The sequence below is a fragment of the Lissotriton vulgaris genome, chromosome 6 (genome assembly GCF_964263255.1).
Source record: "Lissotriton vulgaris chromosome 6, aLisVul1.2, whole genome shotgun sequence".
NCBI lineage: Eukaryota > Metazoa > Chordata > Amphibia > Caudata > Salamandridae > Lissotriton > Lissotriton vulgaris.
Genome location: NC_141694.1, coordinates 1,020,602,367 through 1,020,628,046, shown reverse-complemented (window position 1 = coordinate 1,020,628,046; position 25,680 = coordinate 1,020,602,367). Strand labels below are relative to the sequence as shown.

Below are 25,680 nucleotides of genomic sequence, written 5' to 3'. Positions count from 1 at the left end.
GAGAATGTGGTCAAGAATTGTATGGTGTGACTGAAATACAATCCTGGTAGGGGAACCCCAACTCCAGCTGGTCATTTTGCTCCTCCAACGTATCCGTTCGAGGTGTTGCAGCTAGATTTCATCCACATGGAAAGGTGCAACAATTTGAAATACGTACTCGTTGTTGTTTGTGACTTTTCAAGATGGGTAGAAGCATATCCCTTAAAGGACAATACTGCTGTGTCCACAGCTAAAGCCCTTGTCAAGGAATTCTTCCCCAGATTTGGAATGCCAAGAATGGTCTGGAGTGATAATGGGAGTGAATTTGTAGGTCGAGTGATGAAGAAAGTATGTGAAGGGCTAGGCATTCAGCAAAAGTTCCACGCTGCAAATCACCCCCAATCAGCTGGATTAGTAGAATGCTATAATGGCACGTTAAAACTGAAGCTGGCCAAGATTCAAGCGAGCTCTGGTCTTAAATGGCCTGACACTCTGCCTTTAGCACTCCTATCAACACGAATGACTGTGCACTCGAGAGCGGGACTTAGTCCCTATGAAATAGTGTTCGGCCGTCCGGCCAACATATGGGGAGTGCCGAGACCAACCAAGTTCAGCGAGATCGAACACCGTGTACTGCTTGATTATCTGTATGAATTGTCGGCTAAATTGCGTGTTTTACACCAACAGGTGCACGATACCCTACCTCAGGCTACTGAAGCTCCAGGACATCCTATCGATCCTGGATCATATGTGCTGGTCAAGAATTTCCAGCGAACAAAGAATGATGAGCCTCGCTGGACCGGCCCGCATCTAGTCCTCCTCTCAACGAGATCAGCTGTTCGAGTGGAAGGGAAGAAAAATTGGATCCACGGGATCCATTGCAAGAGGATCCCTTTACCTCTGCCACATGATCGGTGGGTCCAGAAGGGTATCGCTGACTCTGAGACTGAGACTATGCCTCGTTTTCTGCCTTTTAGCGATGCACGTGTAAAAGGAACAAATTCTGAACGTGAAAGCGATAATATTTTGCAAGAAGTTGTGCCACCGTCAATTCGATTGAACACTACAGAGCCTGAACTCTTATTCCAAGACCAGACCGCACCTGGAAGAACACGTTATAATTTGAAGCCGAGAACTATGACTATGGACAAATAAAATTATTTTCTTCTATTTTTGAAAGTGCAGCTCTCTCTCCTCTGAGAAACTTGCTTATTTTTGTTTTTCGAACCGCCATCCTGATTCCGCTGCTAGGGTCGCGGTTGCCCAAGTCTTTGGGGTGCAGCCGAAGACGTTAGGTCGACGGTTCTGGTTGGCCTAAGGGAGTTGCCCTGGACTGACAGAAGCATTCCTTAGCATAGAACACCCTACCGCCGCGGGCAGCAATTATAGAGGATGGAGTTTTTCAAGATGGAGAGACCTGCCGAACCGATGACCTTTAAAGCCAGAATGTGTATAATGATGACAAAGACACGATTTTTGATATTATGTATTTTTATGTTGCTTAGCGTAATGATGTTTTTAATAGGATATGTTTTATTCACTTTTCAATTGACATTTGCACCCACTACACAGCCCTTACCTCTTTCTACTGTTTCCTCGCATTCTTTTCACCCTCTGCCTGAACACGAGTCCGCTAGGAGATCAGAATTTGCCAATAATTCATTCATTCAGCTTTTACACCAACACCAACTAGTAGTGAACACAACTAACTGTTGGTTGTGTGGTCTTATGCCACATACTACCGATAAGGGTATTCCGTACTTGGTCCTACCATTCAGCTACAATGGTTCTTTGTGGGTGTTTCAGACGATGTTCACATATGCCACCGAACCATATCCCCCACGTTCTACAAGAAGTAACTCGAGCAACAAAGCGTTGGTAGTGGGAATCACAAATATGAGCAGGGACATTGACTCGTATAGAACCATTCCCAGAGATGAGTCGCAAGCATACACTAGATGGAACATAACAGGATATAGAGTTGCTCTGAGTGAGAACCAGCAAGCAAAGAAATCCTCCCCGATTTGGATAGTACCCCATCAGGGTCACCTTTGTCTGCAATGTAATGGCAAAAATCCCAGAGCTCAGTTAGGAAGAAGTGTCTGCACTGAAACATATGTTTTTGCATCTCAGACTTCTCCTTCGTTCCTAGCAGCTAAGGGTACCTATTTCATCTGCCATGATAGAGCCTACACATGGTTGCCCCCTGACTTCTCGGGCACATATTTTGTTTCGTTCCTGTTGCCTCCCACCTACACGGCCGCGGCAGATTACCATAAGACAAGGATAGTTAGAGGTGTCATGAGTAAAGACGACACTACCGCACAAGAATTTGGAGATTTCATAAAGGGTTTTCTGCCGTTTTGGGGGCCTATGGTGAACAGCAGGAACATAAGGCAATTGACAAGGGTGGTTGAATCCACTGTAATTGAAACAGCCGGTGCCCTTAGTAATTTGACTGCTGAGCTCCAGTCGGATCGCCTTATGACTCTTCAAAATAGGGTCGCATTAGACATCATACTTGCAGACCGAGGTGGGGTATGTAAAGTGATCCAATCGAGTTGCTGTATTTTCATCCCAGATAACGCCCCGACAGTCTACCAGGCCATCTCCAAACTGCATAAGATCTCTGAATCTATTCACGTGGATAAAGGAGACTGGTCGCTAATGGGGTGGTTCTGGGAACTGGTATCCGCCTGGGGATGGAAGATTCTGATAGTCATTGGGATGATCTTAGCCATTCTTTTCCTGTTCTGTCTGTGCGTACAGTGTGCTCCTGCAATATGTGGCCTCTGTGCTACACTGTGTGTAAGGAAACCTGTATCAAGAAACGAGCTAAGTAATAAGATGATGCTACAGCAACATCTCAATGAATTTAGGAATATAGACCTTGACTCAGATTAGCATGAGTATAGGTTAATTGCCTATGTAAGGGCAAAAGGAGGGTCTGTAGTACTGAAAATTCTGGACCCGTGTTATAAACATCGTCGTATCATGACGATTTTGGTATCAGCAGACCGGTAATGATTTGAATACTACGTGTAAGCATCTCCGTCACGATCGGGTGACGGAATCACCCTGAAATCGGAGTTTCCGTCATGAACCCTCCGTTTCCATTTTGTGAACGGCAGCCATTTTGTGATTGCCCTCACATAGCCAAATGACTAAGCCAAAAACGACTCTGAAGGACACGTACACCTTCGCTGGCTCCTCCGTGACCTGGGCAAGCTGACTCCACCGCCCGAAGCCAATCCTGTTCGGCCAGGTCTTTTCCCAGTGGCCGAGCGAGATTAGTATCAAGGCACAACATATCATAAAACTTTTCACCGCACACAAACCATGCCTAATCTTACACACACCTGTCCCTGTTTCTTTCTTTGACTTGCTTTACGAGGAGGAGGTGCCCGATTTTATTAGGGGTCCGTCGATATCTGATGAGAATACTGGACCTTGCCGGGTAATTGATTACGGGCTGGACAAACTAAAATATGGACTTGTCATCATGACTCTGCTTTTTCTTTGTAGTGAAAATATGTGTATGGTCAACTGTAAAATAAGGAATGTTTGCCTGAAGCATATTATTTTGTATAAAAGAAGAAGACTGGCTTTGTAAGATTGAGCAGTCTCCTGAGAACATACATGCTGTTGTACTTCTAGGATACCTGTTACTGGCTGCAGCCAATAAATACGATCTTTGACTTCACCAAGAAGACTCTGTGTTTCTGTAGTCTGAAACAGGAAGGACTCGAAGTCTTCGGGTGTTGTTCCCTGACACCGCCGGGTTCTTAAAAACCCGGTACTTCAGTTCAAATCCTAATGACTTCACCCACAGTTGTAAAAAAAAAAAAGGATGTCTTTATGGGATGCTAGGACGTGCTGGGAGGCCTCGGCCTTGTGCTTTACATCTACTGACATCCAAGTGCTCGCAAGGTTTGGTAAATTTGTGAGACTTTTGGACAATCTTCTATTACCTCCCTTGGCCGCCATGCTTCCTCCACCTCCCCCTCAACTCATTACAGACTTTTTCCGTCCTTTGGCCCAGTACCCTTTGTCTTAATTAATTTTATCTGGCCAAGCACAGCAAAATGTTCACACAGGCAACTATAACGCTGTTCTTCAATAAGCATACCGGTCTCTAAGCCTTAGAAAATTGTTTTTTAGCCCTGTTTTTATATGATAAATGTGCTAAAAGCTAAATTTTATAACTGTGCTAAAGTAGATTCTGTATAGCAATAGTTTTAAGTAACTGTGCTAAATTAATAAAAAAACTTGATGTCTTTATTTCACTTTCATCCACAGGGAAAACAGGGATGTATTTTGTTGAAGACCATTTCGAGAAATTGGAAAACTCTGTAAGTGTTAACATATCATACCTTTGGTTTCCTACCTATATGTCTACATGTTTCACAAGGAATTCTGATTTTACTCACAGAGAATTTGTTGTTTTTAAGTGTGCATAATAACGAGTTTCTTTCAAAAATAATATTTCCTTCCAGTGAGCAGTCTCCTTTTTGCAAAACACAAGTGTAAAGCTAAAAGGCTGTTGTGATAAAATGTATTCTTAATTCCCTCAGTAATTATTACTTACCAAGGAAAATATACTAATAGTATCTAATCAGGTCGCAGGCAAAGTTTCCAGTCGTTGTTGCTGAGTATATAGGGATAGATAATTACCTTTCTCTGATCTCAAATTTAAATGCAAGTGAACGACTTACAGACCTCGAGAAAAACATGTGAAGCCCACTAAACCTCCGGTTTCTCCCCGAAAAACTCAGTGTTGGGTTTTGCAGGACACAACTTAATTCTATCCCTTAAAAACACAAAGTTTAAAGTGTAATGTCTCAAATTTCATATATTCGCACCAGTGCAATTTGTTGCTGAACCAAGGGTCACTGGACATGACCAACCAAAGAGCGGGCACCGTAGATAACCCCATTCTGACAGTGAGCAGTAAAGGTGATTCTTCTCCTCTACTCCCTCCCTCTTTATACTTCTCCTTTTTTTCATCCTACTACTTCAAAGAGGTAGGGAGAAAAGTATTAGAGGGTGGTTTATCTGAAAACTGTTCTCCTCTCAATGTCCTAGCACTTACCTTGTTCTCTGAAAGGATGACATTTCAAACCAAAAATGATGGCTATGCTTGAAGATAAAGGAGAGCTATAATGCCTCTTATGAGGATTTACTCACAAGGGCGCAAGCATTAGCTTAGTAAGCGAGCAAGTTGGAGTTAAAGGTGCTGTGCTCTCAGTGAATTTTTCGTATGAGTTTGTCAGCACTACCAAGCAACTCACTCTTCCTCTGACGTTTGTCACTTGTTTGGTGACTGCATCCCAACTTACTCCCAAGCTGCGAAGTAGCAAACAGGGCCATTAGTATGGCCATGCTTAAGCCCTCTGCAATTTGGTGCCTTCCGATCTCCACTTGCCTTTTCTGTCAATTTAAGTCTTGATATTTTCTGGGCAGGTATTGGCTGGTGCCCGATGTCATGGTGCTTTTGGGGCCTTGGCTGAGCCTGTGGGGTCAATGCAACCATGAGAAAGGCCGGTCATGTGATGACAGCGATGTCCAGACCCTCGGATAATCCACCGTGCTGTGGCTCACTGTAAGTATAGTCCACGCTGACCCTTTGCTGTCTAACTTAGGCCCTCGGGCTGCGATCTGGTGCTGTGATGTCATCCTGTACTGTGTTTCATTAAAGCCACTTCTCTCTGGAGGGCTTATATGACAAACACCTACGCAATTTCCTGGCTTCTTTTTGATGTGCCTTCGGCGACAACACTTGCCTTCTAACCTGGCACATGCTGAGGCCCTTTACAATTGGAGTGTGCCGCTTCCCATGCTTATCTGCCAACTTGTAACTCCCCAGAGAACTTGCCACCTGCCTGCCTCTCACAGTCTCCTTTCAGTGACAGCGCTCTTCCCTAACATCATGGGAAAGCGGGACTCGAAACAGGCCAAACCATACTTTGAAACCAAGACGGCTGCATGTAGATCTACACTGGGCTCGGACAATGAAGAGGAATCTACGGAGGGCCCAGACTGTGGAGGAAATGAAATCCTCCTGCAAGAACTGCTCTGCGGGCTACAGTTAATTGCCAAAAAGATTGAACCATAGCCTCATGACTCGACAGACTTATGGAAAGGCTGGACAGACAGCCTGGGTGGTTGGATGATGCAGAGCAGTGCATTTCTGATCTGAAGGATGACAGGGATACACATGTAGATCGGTTGAACAGGTGGGGAAGCTGCTGTCCCAAGTGGTGGCAAAAAATGACGATTTGGAAGCCCGTTCGCAGTAATGCACGGATTTCTGGAATTGCTGAGACCACGTCCATGAGCCGGCTGACCCACTGCTAGAGCGGCTGTTTGTGGAGCTCTTTGGTGTGGAAAAGTTCTTCTTGACCATTTTAGTTGAAAGGGCACATAAATCCCTCAGACAGTGTCCACCACCTGACACTCCGCTGCAGTCCCTGATAGCTCAGCGGCTTAATTTCCGCGATCATGACACAGCTCTTCGCCCAGCCTGTGAGAAGGGACCGCTTCACTACAAAGGTTCAGCCATATCTGTTTTTGCAGATTTTACCCAGGCAGTACAGGAAGCCCGTAGGAAACTCACTGACGTGAAAAAGATGCTGCGTACCAAGGGACTGTGGTGCAGAACGCTTTACTCAGCACAACTAAAGGTTGCCATGGATTAAAAGCCCCATATCTTCGCCAACTCCGCTGATGCCAGTTCCTTTAGCAAAAAACACTTTAAACACAGAGACCTGGGTGGAGGTGCTGCGTCCGTGGTTGGTTCTACCTCTGCCGGAAAAGGCGGCAGGCTGCCACCGAAAGTAGAGGCTGGGTCCAACGACAGATTGGAGAGCATGAGTCTATTCTGGGTCTGTGAGTTGTTTTCCAGAACACTCCAAGAGTCCTGTTTTCATCATACTCTTACAGGATACTAGTCAGTTTGGCGTGAATGGACGCATCCCAGAATTCTTCCCGAATAGCAGGCATTACGCCGAGACCTTGAAGATTTTAAAGGACCTTGATTTCCTACAACCCTCATTTTCATTCAGAAATACTACCACACCCTGAGGATGGATGGCTATGTAATGAGGCGAAACACATGTTGGCTGCTTGTGATTTTCTTGCACACCCACTCTAACCATAGAGCTTGATGGTCCAAGCCTCAAACTCCTGTGTAAATTCTGGCACTTTGCCTATCACCCGCTGGATAAGGATTCCAGGAGCGTTGACACCTAGGGAAGAACATGTTTTATTCCGTCAGCCTGGAACTGTGGTCCATGAACCACATACCTTTTTGGCCGCTACTATAGGAAATTGCCCCTTTTGCATGGTTACCTCCCACTTTTTGCCTGACACTTGATGAACTTTGACTTGATGTGCCCTGGGTCCCTGCCAATCAGGTTCCCAGTGCCTATGTTCTTTCCTAAAACTGTACCTTTGTATCCGCAATTGGCCCATCTCTGGTCATAGGGAAGCTCCTTGTAAAAGGTACCATGGGTACCAAGGGGACTGTGACCTGGAAAGGCCTCTTAGGCCTGCAGCACCTATTGTGCCACCCTTAGATGCCTTGTACCTAATGATGCCAACACTGCCATTGCAAGATGCATGTTTGGGTGTAGAGAAAAGTGAAGAGTTGACATGACACACATCCCTGTGTGCCGTGTCTGCAACCCACTGCCTTAGGCCTATGTACGATGACCATCTAGCAGGGTGAACTAGCCCTCAGGTGAGGGTACAGTGGCATGATCCCTGTACTCCTACGGTGTCTAAGTCCATTCTTAGATATTGTAAGTGTACAGAGCTGTCATGCCTCCTTCCCCAGGATGGGCTGGGTCCACGAAGAGGGCCTGCTGCATTTGGAAGCTGTCCCTGCCTTTTGCTGCCCCCAGCAACTGTGGTGGCGTGGTGAGCAAAAGAACCATGGATTAAACCTAGATCTTTGTGACTGGGGGTCAATGTTTGCATTGTTCAGCATTCCGTCCATTATTTGTTCCTTTTGCATTTGTCACCCTAAGTGGGAAGGGTATGCCCCGACATGGGTCCCGTGCTCACTGTGCCACTGGATTCATGCTAGCCTGGCTGATGAGAGGTGATGCCCCGAAACCGGTCCCAGGATGCTTGTTTCCAGTATAGGGAGGACCTGGCATGGAAGTTCGGGCTGGGCTGTTCCCATGAGGAACAGGGTCAAGACTGATACGCATATGGTTGGCTCCAAAATGGGGTGGTGTGGTGAGCAAAAGATCGATGGATTAAACCCAGATCTTTGTGACTGGGGGTGAATAGTTGCATTGTTCAGCATTCCGTTTACAACATTTGTTCCTTTTGCACCCTTAGATACCCTGCACCTTAATACCCACACGTTGACACTGCAGCCTGCGTGTTTCCGTGCAGAGAAATGTCGACATGGCACACATCACTGTCCACCATGCCTGCAGCCCACTGCCTATGGCCTAGGTGGGTCACCCCTCTAGCAGGGTGCACTGGACCACAGGTGAGGGTACAGTTGCATGAGCACTGTACCCCTACAGTTTCTAAGTCCATTCTTAGACATTGTAAGTGCAGTAAAGCCATAAAGAGTATATGGTCTTGTAGTTGGTCATTGCGAACTCTACATCTCTATAATGGCTTTACTGAAACTTGGGAAGTTTGGTAGCAAGCTTCTCAGCACATTAAACCCACACTGATGCCATTGTGGGTTTTAATATAAAATGCACTCAGATGGCATCTTTGAGATGCTCCCTTAAAAGCGACTAGCCGTGGTATGGTTCCTGAGTGGCTACCCATCATTTGCCATGACCAGACCGGTTTCTGGACCTCTGGGTATTGGACTTCCGCTCTCTGGGTCCGGAAACAAAGCCCATTCCGGGTGTAGAGGTGTCATGCTTCCTCCCTCAGGATGGGCTGGGTCCTTTGTTAGGTGACTGTGTCTTTTGCTGCCCCCACCATCTGACTCCCACCGGTTCTGTCCCCCACTGTGGGCGGGAGAATTGTCGGGAAATCCAACTTAGGAAGAGAGGTATGCCCACCTTTGCCAACCTCACCCCTCAGGTGGGGGAGGCGAGGTGAAGCACGCATCTCATTTCCCACCGTCTTGAAGATCAGGGGACACAGCCAATCATAGAGAGGCTCATGTTCCCTGCCACTGGAGGGTGGCATAATAGGGGGTGTACTCACCCCAAGGAAGAGACCCATTGGTCCCAACCTGCACACCCCTCGAACGCCCTTACATTTTGTATATAGGGGCGACACTGAACCTTGCCTCCTCAGACTCAAAAAGAAGAAGGACCAAAGAGCTGTGCTGAGCAAGGAAGAAGAGGACACCAGCTGCTTTGGCCCCAGCCCTACCAGCTTGTCCCGACTTTGACCTGCAACCAGCGAACCCTGGCATGTCCAGCAGCCATCTAGAACCTGGAGGACCTGCCCTGCCATCACCAAAATGACTCTGTCTCCCGTGAGCACTGGATTTGCTCAACCAAAGACTCCAACACAGACCGCTTACAGACCACGGACCCAGCAGGCTCTGTGGTCCTGCATCCAACGCCCACAGACCGAGCGATACTGACCTGGAATCCAGTCAGCCCCGACTCGCCTCGATCTTCTACCCAAAGCCTTAAGTCTTTACCTGAGGGGTCCACCCGACCACGGCAGGAGCGGGTAAGAAAACCTGTCACGTAAAGACCCTGCACCCGATGCCCCACAGCCTTGGGTGACTCAACTGACAGTGTCCAGGCACCCCCCAACAATCCAACTTCTTTCTCTGGCCGGTGGTTACCCTAAGAAAATCTCCTTATCCGAGCCTGTAGCCTTTCTTCCGAACCGGAGATCTCCATTGGAAACAACAGTGCTCCCGACGTCTCCTTGGCCCTGCATCTGGCCGCCCCGTGCCGCTGGTGGTGCAGCTCCTGTTCTGATTGTTGGTCCCTGTAGTGCTGATCTTAGACCCAGGAGCTGTGCTAACACAACAGAGTGGCCTGCTCATGAGCAGCCCCCAAACAATGTCCCTCTAGCCCCATTGGCTAACATTGGGCCTCTGTTCTCTGCATCCGTCCGCCCTAGTGCTGCTGGTGGTGCAACTTGAGTGCCTCCTTGAACTTAGGAGAACCTTGGATCTAATCCCAGGCACCCAACATTGTAAGTCGTTTATTACCTGCAAACCGATAACATTCTTTTTCTCCATATGACCCCATGTTGTGGTTTTTCCTCTGAAAAATGTCGACCTTCTTTCTGTATGAAACCAAATTAACTGTGCTTTGAAAAGTAAATTGTCTTACTTACCTCTGTATTGTAGGACCCACAGTGTAATATCTGGGCATATTCCCCGAGTTGTCGAAGTAACTAAAAAGTAACAGAAAAATAATTTAATGTATTTTCAAAGTATTCTAAACTGTTTTGAAAGCAAATAGAATCCCCTAACAAAACAAATGTAATCTACAATTGCATTTCTGTGTACAGCCTTGCATTTGAAGGTATATTTTACCTACCTGGGCCAAGTTCTACTTGGTACCTTTTTATACTTACCTAATTCGTCTGGTTTTTGTCTTGGAATGTGTGCCATCATTCCTTGCCTGAGTGAATACAATAAATGCTTAACACACCCTCTGATAAGCATAACCCCGAAAAAACCGAGGTGTTAATAATCTCATCTATTTGTTCTCCCTGGAGCGACCTGTACTGGCCCCAGGAATTGGGCCCCACCCCTAAGCCAGCTGATTTGGTAAAAAGCCTTGGAATTAAGATAGATCCTGCCCTATCAATGGTGAGCCAGATCTCCTCCGTTGTAGGAACTTGTAATGGTCTTATAAGATAATTGCGCAAACTAGTTCCGCTTCTCTCACAGTCCATGCTTCACACCGTAGTCTCTGCCACTATACTCTCGCGGCTGGACTATGGAAACGCGCTCTACCTGGGCCTACCAAAGGTATTAACCAACAGACTGCAGGTGGTTTTAAATGAAGCGGCAAGACTCATCTATAAACTTCCAAGAAATTCACATGCCTCCCCGCTGTTGCAGAGCCTCCACTGGCTGCCAGTGACACAAAGGACTGCCTTCAAAAGTCTCTGCATAGCCCATAAGTCCACCTATGGGCAAGCCCCTGCGTATATCAAAGAAAGGCTGGAGATCTACCGGCCAGAAAGAAGTTTAAGGTCCTCCGAGGCTCAACTGTTGGTGTGTCCTCGGTTTAAACTGGCCACAAAAGGTGGAAGATCCTTTTCGGTCTTGTTGCCTAGGATCTGGAATAAACTGCCCGACGCTCTTCGTAAAGATGGAAACCGGCTCCACTTTAGGAAAGCCCTAAAGACTATCTTATTTAAAGAAGCGCTGAACCCAGTATAGTCTCTATCCGGTCCTTGTTGCTGATTAGGTTGTTATGTTTTGTGGTCAAAAAGCGCCCTGAGACCTGCCGGTGAATTGGCGCTATATAAACTAACAATAACAATAACAATAACATAACTGCTCGACCACACTATCACAAATAGAGCTGTTCGTGATTATCTGATTTAGCCTCTACTATACCTCTCGGGATCCACTCTACTCTGTGCACACTATACCTTACTTTTGTATAGTATATACAGAGCCAGATTCATACAGCTACTCATATGCACTGTGGGATAGCACAGCAGCCCCAGAGGAGGCCCTGTCTGGACTCTCCCAAACTGTTGCTGGCGGGAGAGATGCAGCCAAGTACACCATCTGATGAAGACTGGACACCACTGACTCGCTGGGCAGAGCAGTTTTATCAACGGTGGCCTCGCCACGCCACGCCTGGGTGAGGACAAGTGACTTTTCAGGAGATGTCCAAGCATCACTTATGAACATGCCATTTGATGGCACTCTTCTCTTGTGATAAGGTGGACTCCGCTCTGGAGCACTTCAAGGATATTAGGGCTATGTCTAGATCTTTGGGACTATCCATGGCCCCTCGTCAACCCTACTCCAGCTTTTGCTCCCTTACTGGCCACGGAAAGGGCTTCCAGCTCCATCGTTACATACCTTGCCACCACGGCACACACGCTTCCCAGCGTGGCAGAGAATGCGATAGCCACAGACCCAGTGGTAGGGGCAGCCAGATGTCAGACCAGACCACCCCTCCCCCTCAGCCGCAGCCTCCAAAACCTGTTAGTTTGCCCTTAATACATCATGTACACCAAGTGCGAGGCAGGATATGCCATCACCTGCCCAACTGACGGGCTATAACACCAGACCAGTGGGTTCTTCAAATTGTCCGAAGCAGTTGCACCCTTCCCCTAGTGACTTGCCCTCAATCCATCTCTCCTTTCTCCACCAGGAAGTGGCAGCTCGCTTGGTCAAGGGAGCCATAGAGAGAGTGTAGATGCTAGAAGTAGGTTGTGGTTGCTATTCCTGCTAATATTTGGTGCCCAAGAAAGACTGAGGTCTTTGTCCTATTCAAGACCTTCGCCTCTCAACTTCTTCCTCAAGAAGTAGTAATTATAAATGCTTCCGGTCGCTCAAGTCCAGTCTACCCTGGACCCAGGAGACTGGATGGTAGCATTGGAATTGTAGGATGTGTACATCCACATTACCGTCCTGCCTGTCACCAGGTGTTACCTGCGGTTCATAGTTAGTTACGAGGCCTTACAGTTCTTTGTGCTCCCCTTAGGCCTTACCAGCACCCCTCTAGTGTTCACCAAGGTGATGGCAGTGGTTGCAGCTCATTTATAGACATCAGGGGTGACAGTCTTCCCCTAGCTCGATGACTGACAGTTGAATGCAGGCTTGCCGAAGGCTGTCGCCTCCCACCTCCAGGTTATAGTGGACCTCCTGCTCTTGCTGGGGTTCACTATTAATGTTCTGAAGTCACACACAACTCCCTCACAGACGCTCCCTTTCATTTTAGCTGTTCTGGACACAGTGCAGTTTTGGATATATACTTCTGAACGGCAAGTTCAGGATATCCAGGCTATGATAATGGTGTTTCAGTCTCTATCCTGGATTTCAGTGAGACTTAACTCTGAAGCTGCTGGGTCTCATGGCATTCTGCATCCTGCTTGTGACACATATCCGCTTGCATATGTGAGCTGTGCATTGGGTCCTGAACCAATGGGTACAGCATCAGTGAAATCTCTAACAATGTCCAAACCTCGGAGGGAACTCCAAAAGACTGCAGTGATGCCAATGAACTGTGCGTGGCTCAGCAGCACACTCCTCTCCCTTCTCCAACCAGATCTAACGGTAGTGATAGATATGTCACTCCTGTGATGAGATGGTTATTTGAGAGATATGAAGTTCAGAGGTCTCCGGTCTCAAGCGGAATCCGTACTCCAAAGCAACCTTCTTGAGCTCCAGGGGATCTGGCTTGCATTGAAAGCCTTTCTACTCTCCATTAAGTGAAGTCTAGTACTGGTGTTCACTGACAACACCACTGCCATGTGGTACTACAACAAACAGGGTGGTGTAGGGTCATGGACCCTTTCTCAACAAACCCTGCATCTCTGAACATGGTTAAAATGCCAGGGCATATCCCTGGTGGTTCAACCCCTGGGAGGTTCCCTGGACACCAGAGTGGACAAACTCAGCCGAAGATGCTTAGCTTATCACAAATCAAAATACAATAAAAACCTTGCCTGTACTGATCCTTATTCTGAGACACAAATCACCAAGGTGACAACAACCAAATTAATGTCAACTTCTTCGAAACGTATTCAAAAATATATTTTTATTTTTCAAAAATTGTTTTGTTTTTCACGTGTATCATGTATCATAGATAACAATTTTGAACATTACACCACAAGACCAAAGAAACATTTGACCAAACAAAAACACTTAATGACTCCGGGTCAATACACTAATGATAGACAACATCAAAGACGACTCACTCACATACAGAACATAAAACACAGAACATGTAACCAAGTCTTCTTAAGCAGGATGGAGCAAGCGTGTGATAATTAAGATCTGCACCTTCACTTGCGGTGGGCTCAAAACGTTGCTGCGCTTTCTAGAAAATGAATTGTTTGAATTGCTGCCAAAAATGCTGCTAATACTGACATCTTTGTAAAATGTTTAAATCTTTTAATACATGTAGTGTGCTCTGTGTTTTACCTCTCACTCCTGACTCGCACCCTGCGCCCTCACTTCCTGTATTCTGCACTTCCTGCGAGTTGGCAGTCTAAGGTTTGGGGAATCAACAGCTTCTGCACAGCAGGGCTGAGTGGTGGGTGGGAGGAGTCCTAGGCTTCTTAAGCAGGATGGAGCAAGCGCGCGAGTGCAGCGGGCGCGCCTAAGGCAAGCCCGCCTAAGGCAAGCCCGTCTGCGCCCGAACGGGACCAGGACCCTGGCCCTTGCCTCCCATATTCCATAAAGGACCTATGGCTACTGAACAAAGGTACGACTCAACTTAATAACGAGGTAGCCACCAAACTGAGGTCTAACAGACTATTAAGACCCTACACTAAATGCCTAACTCACAAAATGCACCATCTGAGACCTACACAGACTGATAGTCCTCAGGAACTCAGGATTGCTACTCTTAACGTTCACTACAGAAACACAATCTTGAGGTTTTTTCGCTACTTCAAGACGACACCCTGGCTATTTTAGGCATTACTGAAACTTGGCTTGAAGAATCATCAACCCCAGACCTAGTTGCAGCCCTACCCCCCAACTATGCAGCACTCTGCCACAATCGACCCGATAGCTCCAGAAGGGATGGTGTAGCTTTGCTGTACAACCGTCAACTAAAAGCAGAGGCTCTTTGCGCTGAAAGCTTTGAGGAGGCTGAGGTGCTAGGGGCTAAGTTTCACCTTAAAACAGTCTGCCTAGCCGCTCCGGTAGTCTACCGTGTCCACAAACGCCACCCAGGTTCATTGAACGGTTCACAGAGCTAGTCAACGACATCCGCTCTCTGTACCAAGGTGTGGTGTTAATGGGGATTTCAATCTTCATTGGGATCAGATGCCCAAAGAAAGCCAGCCTGAACAGTTAGAGGAGGCAATAATTGCCCTAGAACTCCAACAACTAGTACATGGGCCAACGCACAACAAAGGCCACACATTGAACCTGGTCTGGTCCTCCCTCCCTTTCACCAGCCCCATAACTATTAGTCCCTGCCCCTGGTCCGACCACTCCTTACCTAGCGGCCGGTTCCCACTTCCTAAGCAAACAGCCAGTCCACCCCCAGACAGGAAAGTGCTGCGGAGTTGGAACAAAATCTGTGCCGATGACCTGGTTTCTACTTTACAGGAATCAGCTACTCCCCACACTCATACAGGGAAATCTTGATGCAGGAAGTATGGCCATGATAGGAAAGGCTACAGAATGCTATCGATAAGGTAGCTCCGATACGCAGGGCCAGAATCATGGACAAGGGTAAGGGGGCCCCTTGGTTCAATGACAGCCTAAGAATCCTGAAACAAACCCTCCGCCAAAGCGAAAGAGCCTGGCGGAAAGCTTACGACCCTTGCGCCCGGCGAGAATACTGTGCTGCGTTCGCAACTTATAAAAAAGCAGGTTCGAGGCATGTGGGCTGCTGAATTCATATCTGTGCATAGATCGCCGCCTAGTGTTGGGTCTGGATGATTGCACATTGTTGTCCTGGAAGAGTCTTCGAAGTATCACGAGATAGGTGGCTCCTCCCCCGGACTACAGTGCGCATGGGCATCCTCTCCATCCTCAGGTTGTTTTTTTCCGCCATTGGGTTCGGATGTTCTTTTCTTTACTCAAGTTCGGAAACTTTTCTAAAGGCCAAAAGGCCTTCGGGGTCGTCGGTATTGTTATTTCGATCGGTGCCGAGTTCTTTGTTCCAGTTCTTCTCGAGCAGGACGTCGAAGAGAGCCGCGTGGCCTTTTCAACACCAGAGGCCCGATCGTCGATGGAACGGAGCCTGTTCAAACGATGCCCCCTTTGTAACTCTAAGTACCCGCACATCGATGTACACCCGGTGTGCAACAAGTGCTTATCACCAGAGCACAATGAGGACAACTGTCTAGCTTGTGCTCGATTCAGGTCGAAGAAGACGCTTAGGCTCCGACGAGCAGCGAGGCAAACAATGTCGAAGCCAGCGCCCGACGCAGTGAATATCTTCGATGAAGAAGATGATGAGGTCGTCGAGACTGAGGATCCAGAACAGCAGTCGAATCCCGGTTTGGAGCATGACTCCAACTATTATGAAGACGATGAAGAGAACGTCGAAGATGAAAACATCGTTGAGGTAAGGGACGACGTATCCCCCATCGGAGCCGTCGATGACGACTCGAGCGATGAACCAGAACAGACACTGAAAAACCTCCAAGGGCTCAAGTCGAGGCATCGCCAGAAGGCCTTAGCCAAGATCATGAGGAACATTCTATAGCCCCGCGTCTCGGCCCGGCTAAAAATATATCACATGAGCCATCGGTCGAACTACTTAAAGCAAAACCGAAAGCCATCGAGTCGAAACCGAAACTGCTGAAGACAGTCCTCGGATCGAAGAGTTCGAACCCATCGGATTCGACAAAGAAAAGAAGTGTCGACGACCCTGCGGGGTCCAAAATAAAGGGTGTCGAACCGAAGATCGGTGCGCTGAAGTCCATCACTAAAGTCAAGCACGTCTAACCGACGAGGTCGACGTCGACGGACAGCGACACAAACAATGGACTCGAGTCTCGGAAGGTTCTCGATCCGAAGCAACGAGTCGACAGGCCACAGCTCGTCAAAGGCCTCGAGCCAAAATCCAAAAGCGCCTCGAAGGAGCACGTTGAATCGAGGCAGAAGAGCGCGCCTCCAACGCAACAAGCACCGAAGTCGATGCAGGGCCAAAAACATATTGGCGAAAAGGCAAAGTTGGTCGGACCTATATCGACGCCGGCCCGAAGAAGTTTGTCTGTCTAAAGACACTATGCCACCGATAAAATTTGGACTGCCCCCGACTGCACGCCCTAAGGCGCTCGATCCGAAAACCGGGGTCGAAACACCCAAGAAGCTGTCCATTGGAAAGAGGAGTCACCCTCTAGAAGAGGGCATTGTGTACCAAGAGCCCTCATATGATGACCAGTCGAAGCTACATATCGACTCCGAATCAGGCAGACTCACTATTTATCAAAGGAAGATCAGGTCGGAAAATCCTCTGGAATCATATAAAATTCCCCTCAAAAAGAAAAGGGATTCTTCCACTTCTCCTGTCCTTTTTGAGACTGTAAGGTACCATGGCCAGGACACTTCTGCATACTCACCCACACGCTCTAATGAGGATATGGGGTATGACTATTATGAACAATATAATTACCCTGCGGACACGGATCAGGATGACCAGACTCACGCATGGACAGACCCTGTTGACCCGGGGGAATCACAGACTATTCCTGACACTCCTTCTTATCCTGTCAAAACTTTGCCAACAGAAGATACAGTTGTGTTTAAAGCATTAATAGAAAGGGCAGCACAGAATCATGATGTGGAAATGCATGCTGACCCAATTGAAGAGGACTTCCTGTTTGACACTTTTGGAGTTCTGGACTTTTTGGTTCCGTCCAGAGGTGTCAGGGTACAACACCCAAAGACCCCGGAGTTCCACCTGCCTTGGTGCACAAATGAACAGAAACACGGGCTTCTCGATGGTGGCGTCAAAGACCAAAGGTTTATTACTGCAGGGACACAGAAGTCACAGAATCTACGCACGGGCAGAAACTAGGAGCCTGTTCGATTTGTACAAAGTGGGTCGCTCCTTATATACTAAAAATTGTGCTCTAGGCAAATATTTCACATGTCGGTACATTCCCAAACCTTTTGTGTCTCTAAACAATAAATATTTGGCGTTACACAGGAACTGTCGATAATATCTGATACCAAACATCACGAAGAGGGGTTCCCACTAGTTCATCACAATCCCCTGTCAATATTGCTTTCAGGACCCGGACCGCCTCATCGTAAAGTTCGTTACCTCCCCCTAATAAAGATTCCGAAAGAAAGGAGCAGAGCCAGGTGCAGAAGATAGAAAAGCGGGATAAGAGATGTTTGTGGGTTGTAAATGGGCAAGGCTACCGGCTCCGGCCGCCTAATCATGATCAGGTACAATGGACACGAAGACCAGTTTGGCAGGACTGGCCTCGGGCAGAGGAGGCAGTCTTTGTCGAGTCATGCAGATACAGCGTGATTTGGTTTAAGGTGCACGTGTCATGTACGAGGTGAATCTCCGGCTAAAGCTACGTGTCCTTAATCAAAGTGGAGTAAATGAAGTGATCAGAGGCTATTGCATATGTGAGGGCAAGGAAACACAAAATGGCGGCCATGATCTAAGATGGATGCCGTGGGTATATCAGAAATATGTCAATGGAAGGAGTGCTCTTGCTCGTAGCGTAGCGAAAACACTAGGATATACTAAATGGATCATTTGCGGTTCACTGATACCAATACTATGTATTTCCGACAAACTTGAAAACACGGGTTCAAGTCGTCACGGAACCGTCACGGAACCTCAGACCCTCCTTTTGCCCTTACATAGGCAATTACTCAGTCTATGTCAGAATCTAGTTCTATGCTCATCAGGTCAGTGACATGTTGTTGTATCATCATCCTTTCTCGTGTCTTTTCTCCAAATGCAGGTGGTTTTCTGAGACAAGTCGTAGCACAAAGACTACACAGAGCAGGACCACACTGGATAATCAGACAACATGAGAATAGGAATACTAGGATGACACCAATGACCATTAGAACTTTCCATCCCCACGCTGAGATCAGAGTCCAAACCCACTCCATGAAGGACCAGTTTCCCTTGTCTACATGTATTGAGTCCGAAATCTTGTGCAACTTAGAGATCGCCTCGTAAACTGTTGGAGCATTATTAGGAATAAAGACACAGCAGCTCGATTGGATCATTCTGCATACCCCACCTCGATCTGCAAGTATAACATCTAGAACCATACGGTTCTGCAATGTCATGAGTCTATCCGCCTGAAGCTCAGCTGTCAGATTGCTAAGGGCACCAGCAGTTTCGGTAATAGTAGATTCGACTACCCGTGTTAGCTGACGTATGTTTCTACTATTGGCCATAGGCCCCCAGAACGGAAGGAAGCCTTTGAAGAAGTCTCCAGCTTCCTGACCAGCGGTATCTTCCTTGCTGAAAACACCTCTAGCTACTCTTGTTCTGTGGTAATCCGGTGAAGCAGTGTATGTCGGAGGTAACAATCGAGCAATATAACATGATCCTGAGAAGTCGGCAGGCAACCATGTATAAGCTCTGTCTCGACAAATGAAATAGGTACCCCTAGCAGTAAGAAAGGCAGGGGAAGAGTTAGCCGGAAACACATAAGTCTCTACGCACTCACTCCTCCCTAGCTGAGCTCTCGGATTTCTCCCATTACCTTGCAAACAGACCTGACCTCGGTGAGGTACGACCCAGATTGGAGTTGAGCTTTTACGCTTGCTTTCTCCTAAACTAAGGCGATACTCTGAAGTATTCCAACTTAAATATACTCGCAATTCGTCTCTAGGGTATGATGGAGTATTATTGACGTCCTTGACCATGTCAATAATTCCCTGGACTAAGGCTTTGTTAGCAGAGTTATATTTAGTGGAACGTGGTGGACGTGGAGGATAGGTTTCGAGAGCATAAGCAAAGATGGTTTGGAAAGCCTGAAGTGATCCATTATAGCTGTAAGGCAAAACCAGATATGGAATACCTTTATCCATAGTGTGAGGTATCAAGCCACATACCCAGCAGTCTGTAGTGTTAACTACCAGTTGGTGTTGGTGCAAGAGCTGCACAAAAGTGTTATTAATGAATTCTGAGCGTCGAGCTTGCTCATGTTCTGGAAATGAGTGAAAAGAGTGTATAGAAGAAACAGTAGAAATAGCAGGATCAAGGGGAGGTACTGTAGAAACTGGCACAAAAATCAAATTTATGCTAAAGACGATTCCACCCACCAATGTTGCTAAAACAATCAAAAATGTAACGGCACATTGCATCAAGAAACATTTGTTGTGAAGAATTCTATTAAGTCTGTTTCTGCGAACGTAAATCACATTCTTTCGTTGCAGCGCAGGAAGCTCCATCTTCTACAATCCGCTCGCGACCACTGATGATGTGTACGTAGATGAAAATGCCTCTATCAGCCCTGGGAGTTCCCAGAACCAACAGAAAGATCGACCTTGTGTCAGACCCCTGCAAATTCAAACTAGGCACACAGCCACGACCCTACGGCTACCCAGACGGCAAGGCAATTTTAAAAACAATAAACAATAGCAAACTTCCTGGCTGAAGGCAAAAGTTCAAAATATATATAAATATATCAAAATCACAGTATGCAGTTGCCTGCTTTATTAGTCCTTTTTATGGCTTCTAAGGTTGTATCTTTTCTTCGCTGGTACTGTCTGATCGGAAAATAGTGTATCACTAGCAGCTGTTGTAGAGTTTAAGTTCGCAGATAGCAAAGTTTCTTGTGATGCTGGAGACAAATGTTCAGTGTTCAAAGGAGTCCTTTCAGGAGGAGAGTCAAGTTTCAAAGTGTCAGTAATCAAACCGGCATCGCTGAAAAGGACAAATTTCGGAGTTATTTCAGATTCGGAGGCACCAATTCCCTTCTTCACCCAGTCGTCGTAGGGCAGCGGCAGTGGAACACGCTTTACGTGAGAAGCGTGGATCCAGTGCTTGCGACCAGCAACACGTACAGCTGTCCTCGTCGCCAGCAGGACCTGGAAGGGGCCGATGTAGCGAGGCTGAAGATTCTTTGTCCTCGCAAAATTTCTGACCACCACGTGGTCGCCGGGTTTCAGCTGATGCCCTGGACTCTCCGGAGGTTTTGGCAAAGCATCAAAGACCTGTTGATGAATAAGACTTAATTTAGCAGTCAAGTCGTAAAGGTAGTCTATCAACATAGGATATTCAATGGAGCAAAACCTTTTAGGCCTTGGCACACCCCAGATATTTGCTGGGCGGCCAAACACAATCTCATATGGAGAAAGCCCTATTCTAGAATGCACTGTTGCTCTCGTTGATAACAAGGCCAAAGGAAGTGCGTCTGGCCAGGCTAAACCTGTGGATGCTTGTATCTTGGCTATCTTAAGCTTCAGAGTGCCATTGTAACCCTCGACTAAACCAGCAGATTGGGGATGGTTTGCACTATGGAATTTTTGTTTCACTCCTAGACCAGCACACACACTCTGCATAACTTTCCCTATAAACTCACTTCCGTTATCTGACCATACAATCCGTGGCATTCCGTACCTAGGGAAAAATTCTTTTAGAAGAATTTTGGCAGTAGATAGAGCAGTGTTGTCCTTTAGTGGGTATGCTTCTATCCACCTGGAAAAAGCACAAACTACCACCAGGACGTATTTTAAATTGTTGCAGCGTTCCATGTGAATGAAGTCTAACTGAATCACTTCAAAGGGACAGGAAGGAGGAGCGAAATGACCAGCTGGAGTTGGAGTTCCCTTGCCAGGATTATGCATCAAGCACACCATACAATTTTTCACCACTCTCTCTGCACACTTACTGATTCCCTCATTCTTCCAAACCGGAGCTAACATCTTACATATCCCTTTAGAACTTATATGCGCCACTCCATGCGCCATCGTCACTACTGCAAGCACATATGCATCAGGCAACATCCAACGCTGCTGTTCTGTCAAATCGATCCAACATCCATTCGAGTCCAATTTGCCCGTACTTTCTCTCCATACACGTTTCTCTTCCTCAGTCGCTTCTTTCTGAATCTCTTTCACACTTTCCATAGTGTCCTCACACATTCCAGACTCAGCAATCCATCTTGCAGACGTAGCAACATACATTCTACTCATCATGTCTCTAGCTGTTTGTTTAGCGGTTTCATCAGCAAAGGCATTTCCCCGACCAACATCATCCGTGATCGCTTTATGAGCACTGCACTTCACAATCGCAACTTCAGTCGGTAAGGTTAGAGATTCCAACAAGTCGTTAACTAGCTGACCATGTTGAATCTTAGTCCCATGGGACGTAATGAAACCCCTTTCTCTCCACAACCGGCCAAAACTATGGGCCACGCCAAATGCGTACTGACTATCTGTAAACACATTCACTCTCTTTCCCTCAGCTAAAACACACGCTCTCGTTAGAGCTATTAATTCTGCAGCTTGGGCAGAATTCTGACTCACTCTTGCAGTCTCCACAATCGTCTTCAAAGTCGTTACCGCGTAGGCAGCAGTCACATCACCATTCTCCAATTTAAAACATGACCCGTCCACATATAGCGTACCATCTGGGTCGGACAGGGGAGTATCTTTTAAATCGATACGTCCTTTTGTCTCTTCCTCCGTTTTGAAATAACAGTCATGTGGCTCAGAATCACTCGACTCTTGATCAGTCGGCAACAATGTTGCTGGATTCAATACATTGCATCTTTTGATCTGAATATGACTCGCTAATAATGTCAGCTCGTAACCAGATAATCTCGCACTAGTAAGGTGTTGTGTCTTCGTTCGGTTCATGAGTGTATCCACTGCATGAGGAACCATGACCACTAGCATATTGTTCATCACCAAACCAGCAGATTGTCGAATGGAAGCTGCAGCTGCCGCTGTAGCCCTCAAACAACTAGGTAACGCTCTGGCTACCGGATCTAATGTTGATGAAAAATACGCACAAGGGCGTTGTTTATCACCAAATTTCTGTGTCAGAACACTCAACGCGCAACCTTCTCTTTCGTGAACGTAGAGCGTGAATGGCTTGCTGTAATCAGGTGTACCCAATACAGGAGCTGAACACAGTGCTTTTCGTAATTCAGTAAAACTCTCTTGACATTCATCAGACCATGGCACCGGACTCGGAACATTTTTCCCAGTCAAAGCTACCAATGGTTTTGCTAAAAGTGAAAAATTTGGAATCCACTGCCTACAGTAAGAGGTAATACCTAGGAAGGCACGTACTTCTCTCTGTGTGCGTGGAACACTCATCTGCGTAATTGCTTTTATTCTTTCTGGGGTCAACTTCCTTCCCTCCTTTGATAAGAGGTGACCTAGGTAGGTTACTTCTTGGCAGCAGTATTGCATTTTGGAAGGTGACACCTTGTGATTCAAATTGGACAAATGATGCAATAACGAAATCGTAGCTGCTTTGCAAGTTTCCTTGTCATCGGCAGCCACTAAAAGATCGTCTACGTATTGTACTAGGGCAGAACCTGGAGGAAGGACAAAAGAATCTAGCTGACTTTTTAAAGCTTGACTGTAAATGGATGGACTTTCACAATAGCCTTGTGGAGCGCGTTTAAATCTGAAACTGCGACCTCCTAGACAGAAGCCGAAAATATCCCTACTCTCTTCGGCTATCGGAATGCTAAAGAAAGCATTCTTTAGGTCTATAACTGAGAACCATGTAGCTGTAGCAGGTATCAATGTTAACAAGGCAGTAATGTCTGGCACTACAGGAAACTGCGGAATTACAATCTTATTAACTTCTCTAAGGTCTATGACAAACCTATAAACTGGAGGCTTTGTAGGGTCAGTTCGTTTCAAGATCGGCAATACAGGACTGTTACAGACATTTCCTCGCGTTTCTTCAACCACACCTTTCTTAATCAAATCTTGCACAATTAGTAAAAGTGCACGTTCTCCTTCACTTGAGATTTTATATTGAGGAATTCTTGGAAATTTCACATTTGCTTTCAAAGTCACTACATACGGTGGAATTTCTAGTAGACCTACATCGTTGGGACCAGTCGCCCAAAGAGAATCAGGGAGTGAACGGAGCTCCGGCGGGAGTGCGTCCATTGACAAGTACATCGGAGAGGTGATGTTTTTTCCCAGTGTAAGCTGTACTCCTTCCGGAGAGCAGTACAATGTCGCATATAGTCGCTTTAACAAATCTAAACCAAGCAGATTTTCATTACAACCTGTCGTCAAAATCAGGGGTGCTTTCAAGTGACACGGTCCAACAGAAATAGACAAAGGACCAGATATCGGATTGTACACAGGGGCGCCTGAAAAACCTACGGAAACATTTGTTGAGCCAGACAAAGGTGCGCCAGGGAGTTTCGCATGCATTATAGAACTTTTTGCGGCACCAGTATCCAACAGAAACGGTTCGACTACACCTGATGTTGCTACTGCGACATAAGGCCCACTCTGATCCACTGGAACTGATACTACTCCCTCTCTCTGTCCATGGCTGTCCTAGTACCCATTTTGTTGAGAATCCTCATCTACTTCACAATAGTCTTCAACAAGATATTGCTGAGATCTATTTTGCTGAACAGATTGTCCATTTCGTTGATCAAAGTGATTGGATGGACGATTATTAGTTTGTGGAGGCATAGCACCTCGTCCTCGTCCTCTAGAATTCTGCACAAAACCACCACGACCTCTCTGAGCTGCTGCTGCATTATTTTGCGCCAAGATCGGACATTCATTTTTATAGTGACCCTCTTTCTTGCAGTACGCGCATTGATTCCATTGATATTGAGGTCTTGATGTACTATAATCTGTCCTTTGATATGAGTTTTGCTGTGTATTAGTCTGGTTCGCGCGAGGCGGATACGCCTGCTGCAAAAGAACTTTAGTTTTTAAATCTTTCGTTTTCTTTTCTGATTTCTCCTTTTCCTCTTTATCCCTATTTTCGTAGTACTGCGCAGTCGCAAGTATTTGCGCTGTCGTAGATACAGCCCACGCACTTTCTGAGTCTTTTAATTTATTGCATAATTCAGGTAACAAATTATGCACAAATTTATCGACAAACAATCTTTGCCCTCCTTCTGTACTCATGTCCTGGCCACTATGATCCACAAAAGTCTCTTCGAACCTCGTGAAGAAGTCCGAGACGCTTTCGTCTTTCTTCTGTTTACACGCTGACAACTTGTCCCAATTAACACGCAATGCTGGCATCAGAGTCTTCATTAGATCAATTATTCTACCTGGCAGATTAGCGATCAAAGGTTCGGGTTTCGCACCACCTATTTGTTGACCATCTGCTGCAGTGATAGCTGCCCAATCACCACCTAAAGCAGCCTGATGATCCTCTCTACGAATTTTAGCCCACACTGGTTGCGGAACTACGTTACCAAATAACATATCAATGTCGGCTAAGTTCATTATACAAGCCTCAACTGTCTGTGTTAATTCCTTGTAATATCCGGCTGGATTCTTACGCGGATCTGGCAAGGCCTGCTTTACTGCTAACACTTCTGCTCGCTTCCATGGAATATGTATCCATACTCTTTGGAACTGTGCTGGAGCAGCTGCAATTCCTGCATTATCATCACGTTGTACTGCTTCGCGCCAGATTGGAGGAACTTCCCTCATAGGATATTGGCGACTTAGCTTCATTTTACCTTTCTCTAAATCTCTCGGAGAACGAAGAGATGGATCATTCCTAAAACTTAAAATGAGTTCCATCGCTTGCTTTATTTTCTCACCCACTATCATTCCAGCAGCAAACTCCTTTTGAACCCTAATTAAATCTTCCAAATCTGATTCGACATCGTCTTCTTCTATCTCTTCACGTAACAACGAGCACATCTCATCAAAGACGTATCGTTGCGTTGGTTCTCCCCACTGCATAAATGTCTCTAACACATCTCTCGTACTATATCTTCTACCCTTCGAAATCCATCTGAGAGCCGTGGAGTCTAAAACTCCCCGTTCCTCAGTACTTGGAAGCTGACTCCGTCTCTGTACAGAGTCAGGAGTAGGAGTCTTAATCAGGGTTTTATATATAGGAGACAGCATATTAGTAACGGAATCAGTGATTCTTCGACGAACAGAAAGTGGAGTTAGTACACTCG

General features: G+C 46.5%; 1 protein-coding gene across 3 annotated transcripts in view; it reads left to right on the top strand.

Annotated features, from left to right (window-relative positions):
• LYST (lysosomal trafficking regulator) overlaps positions 1-25,680 on the top strand; it is a 4,348,576-nt gene that overhangs the window by 2,909,754 nt on the left and 1,413,142 nt on the right. For all 3 annotated transcript variants that reach the window (XM_086927077.1, XM_086927076.1, XM_086927078.1), the window contains one exon: positions 4,279-4,331. In XM_086927077.1, the coding sequence (XP_086783203.1) occupies positions 4,279-4,331 (53 nt within the window). The remainder of the gene's footprint in view (positions 1-4,278; positions 4,332-25,680) is intronic.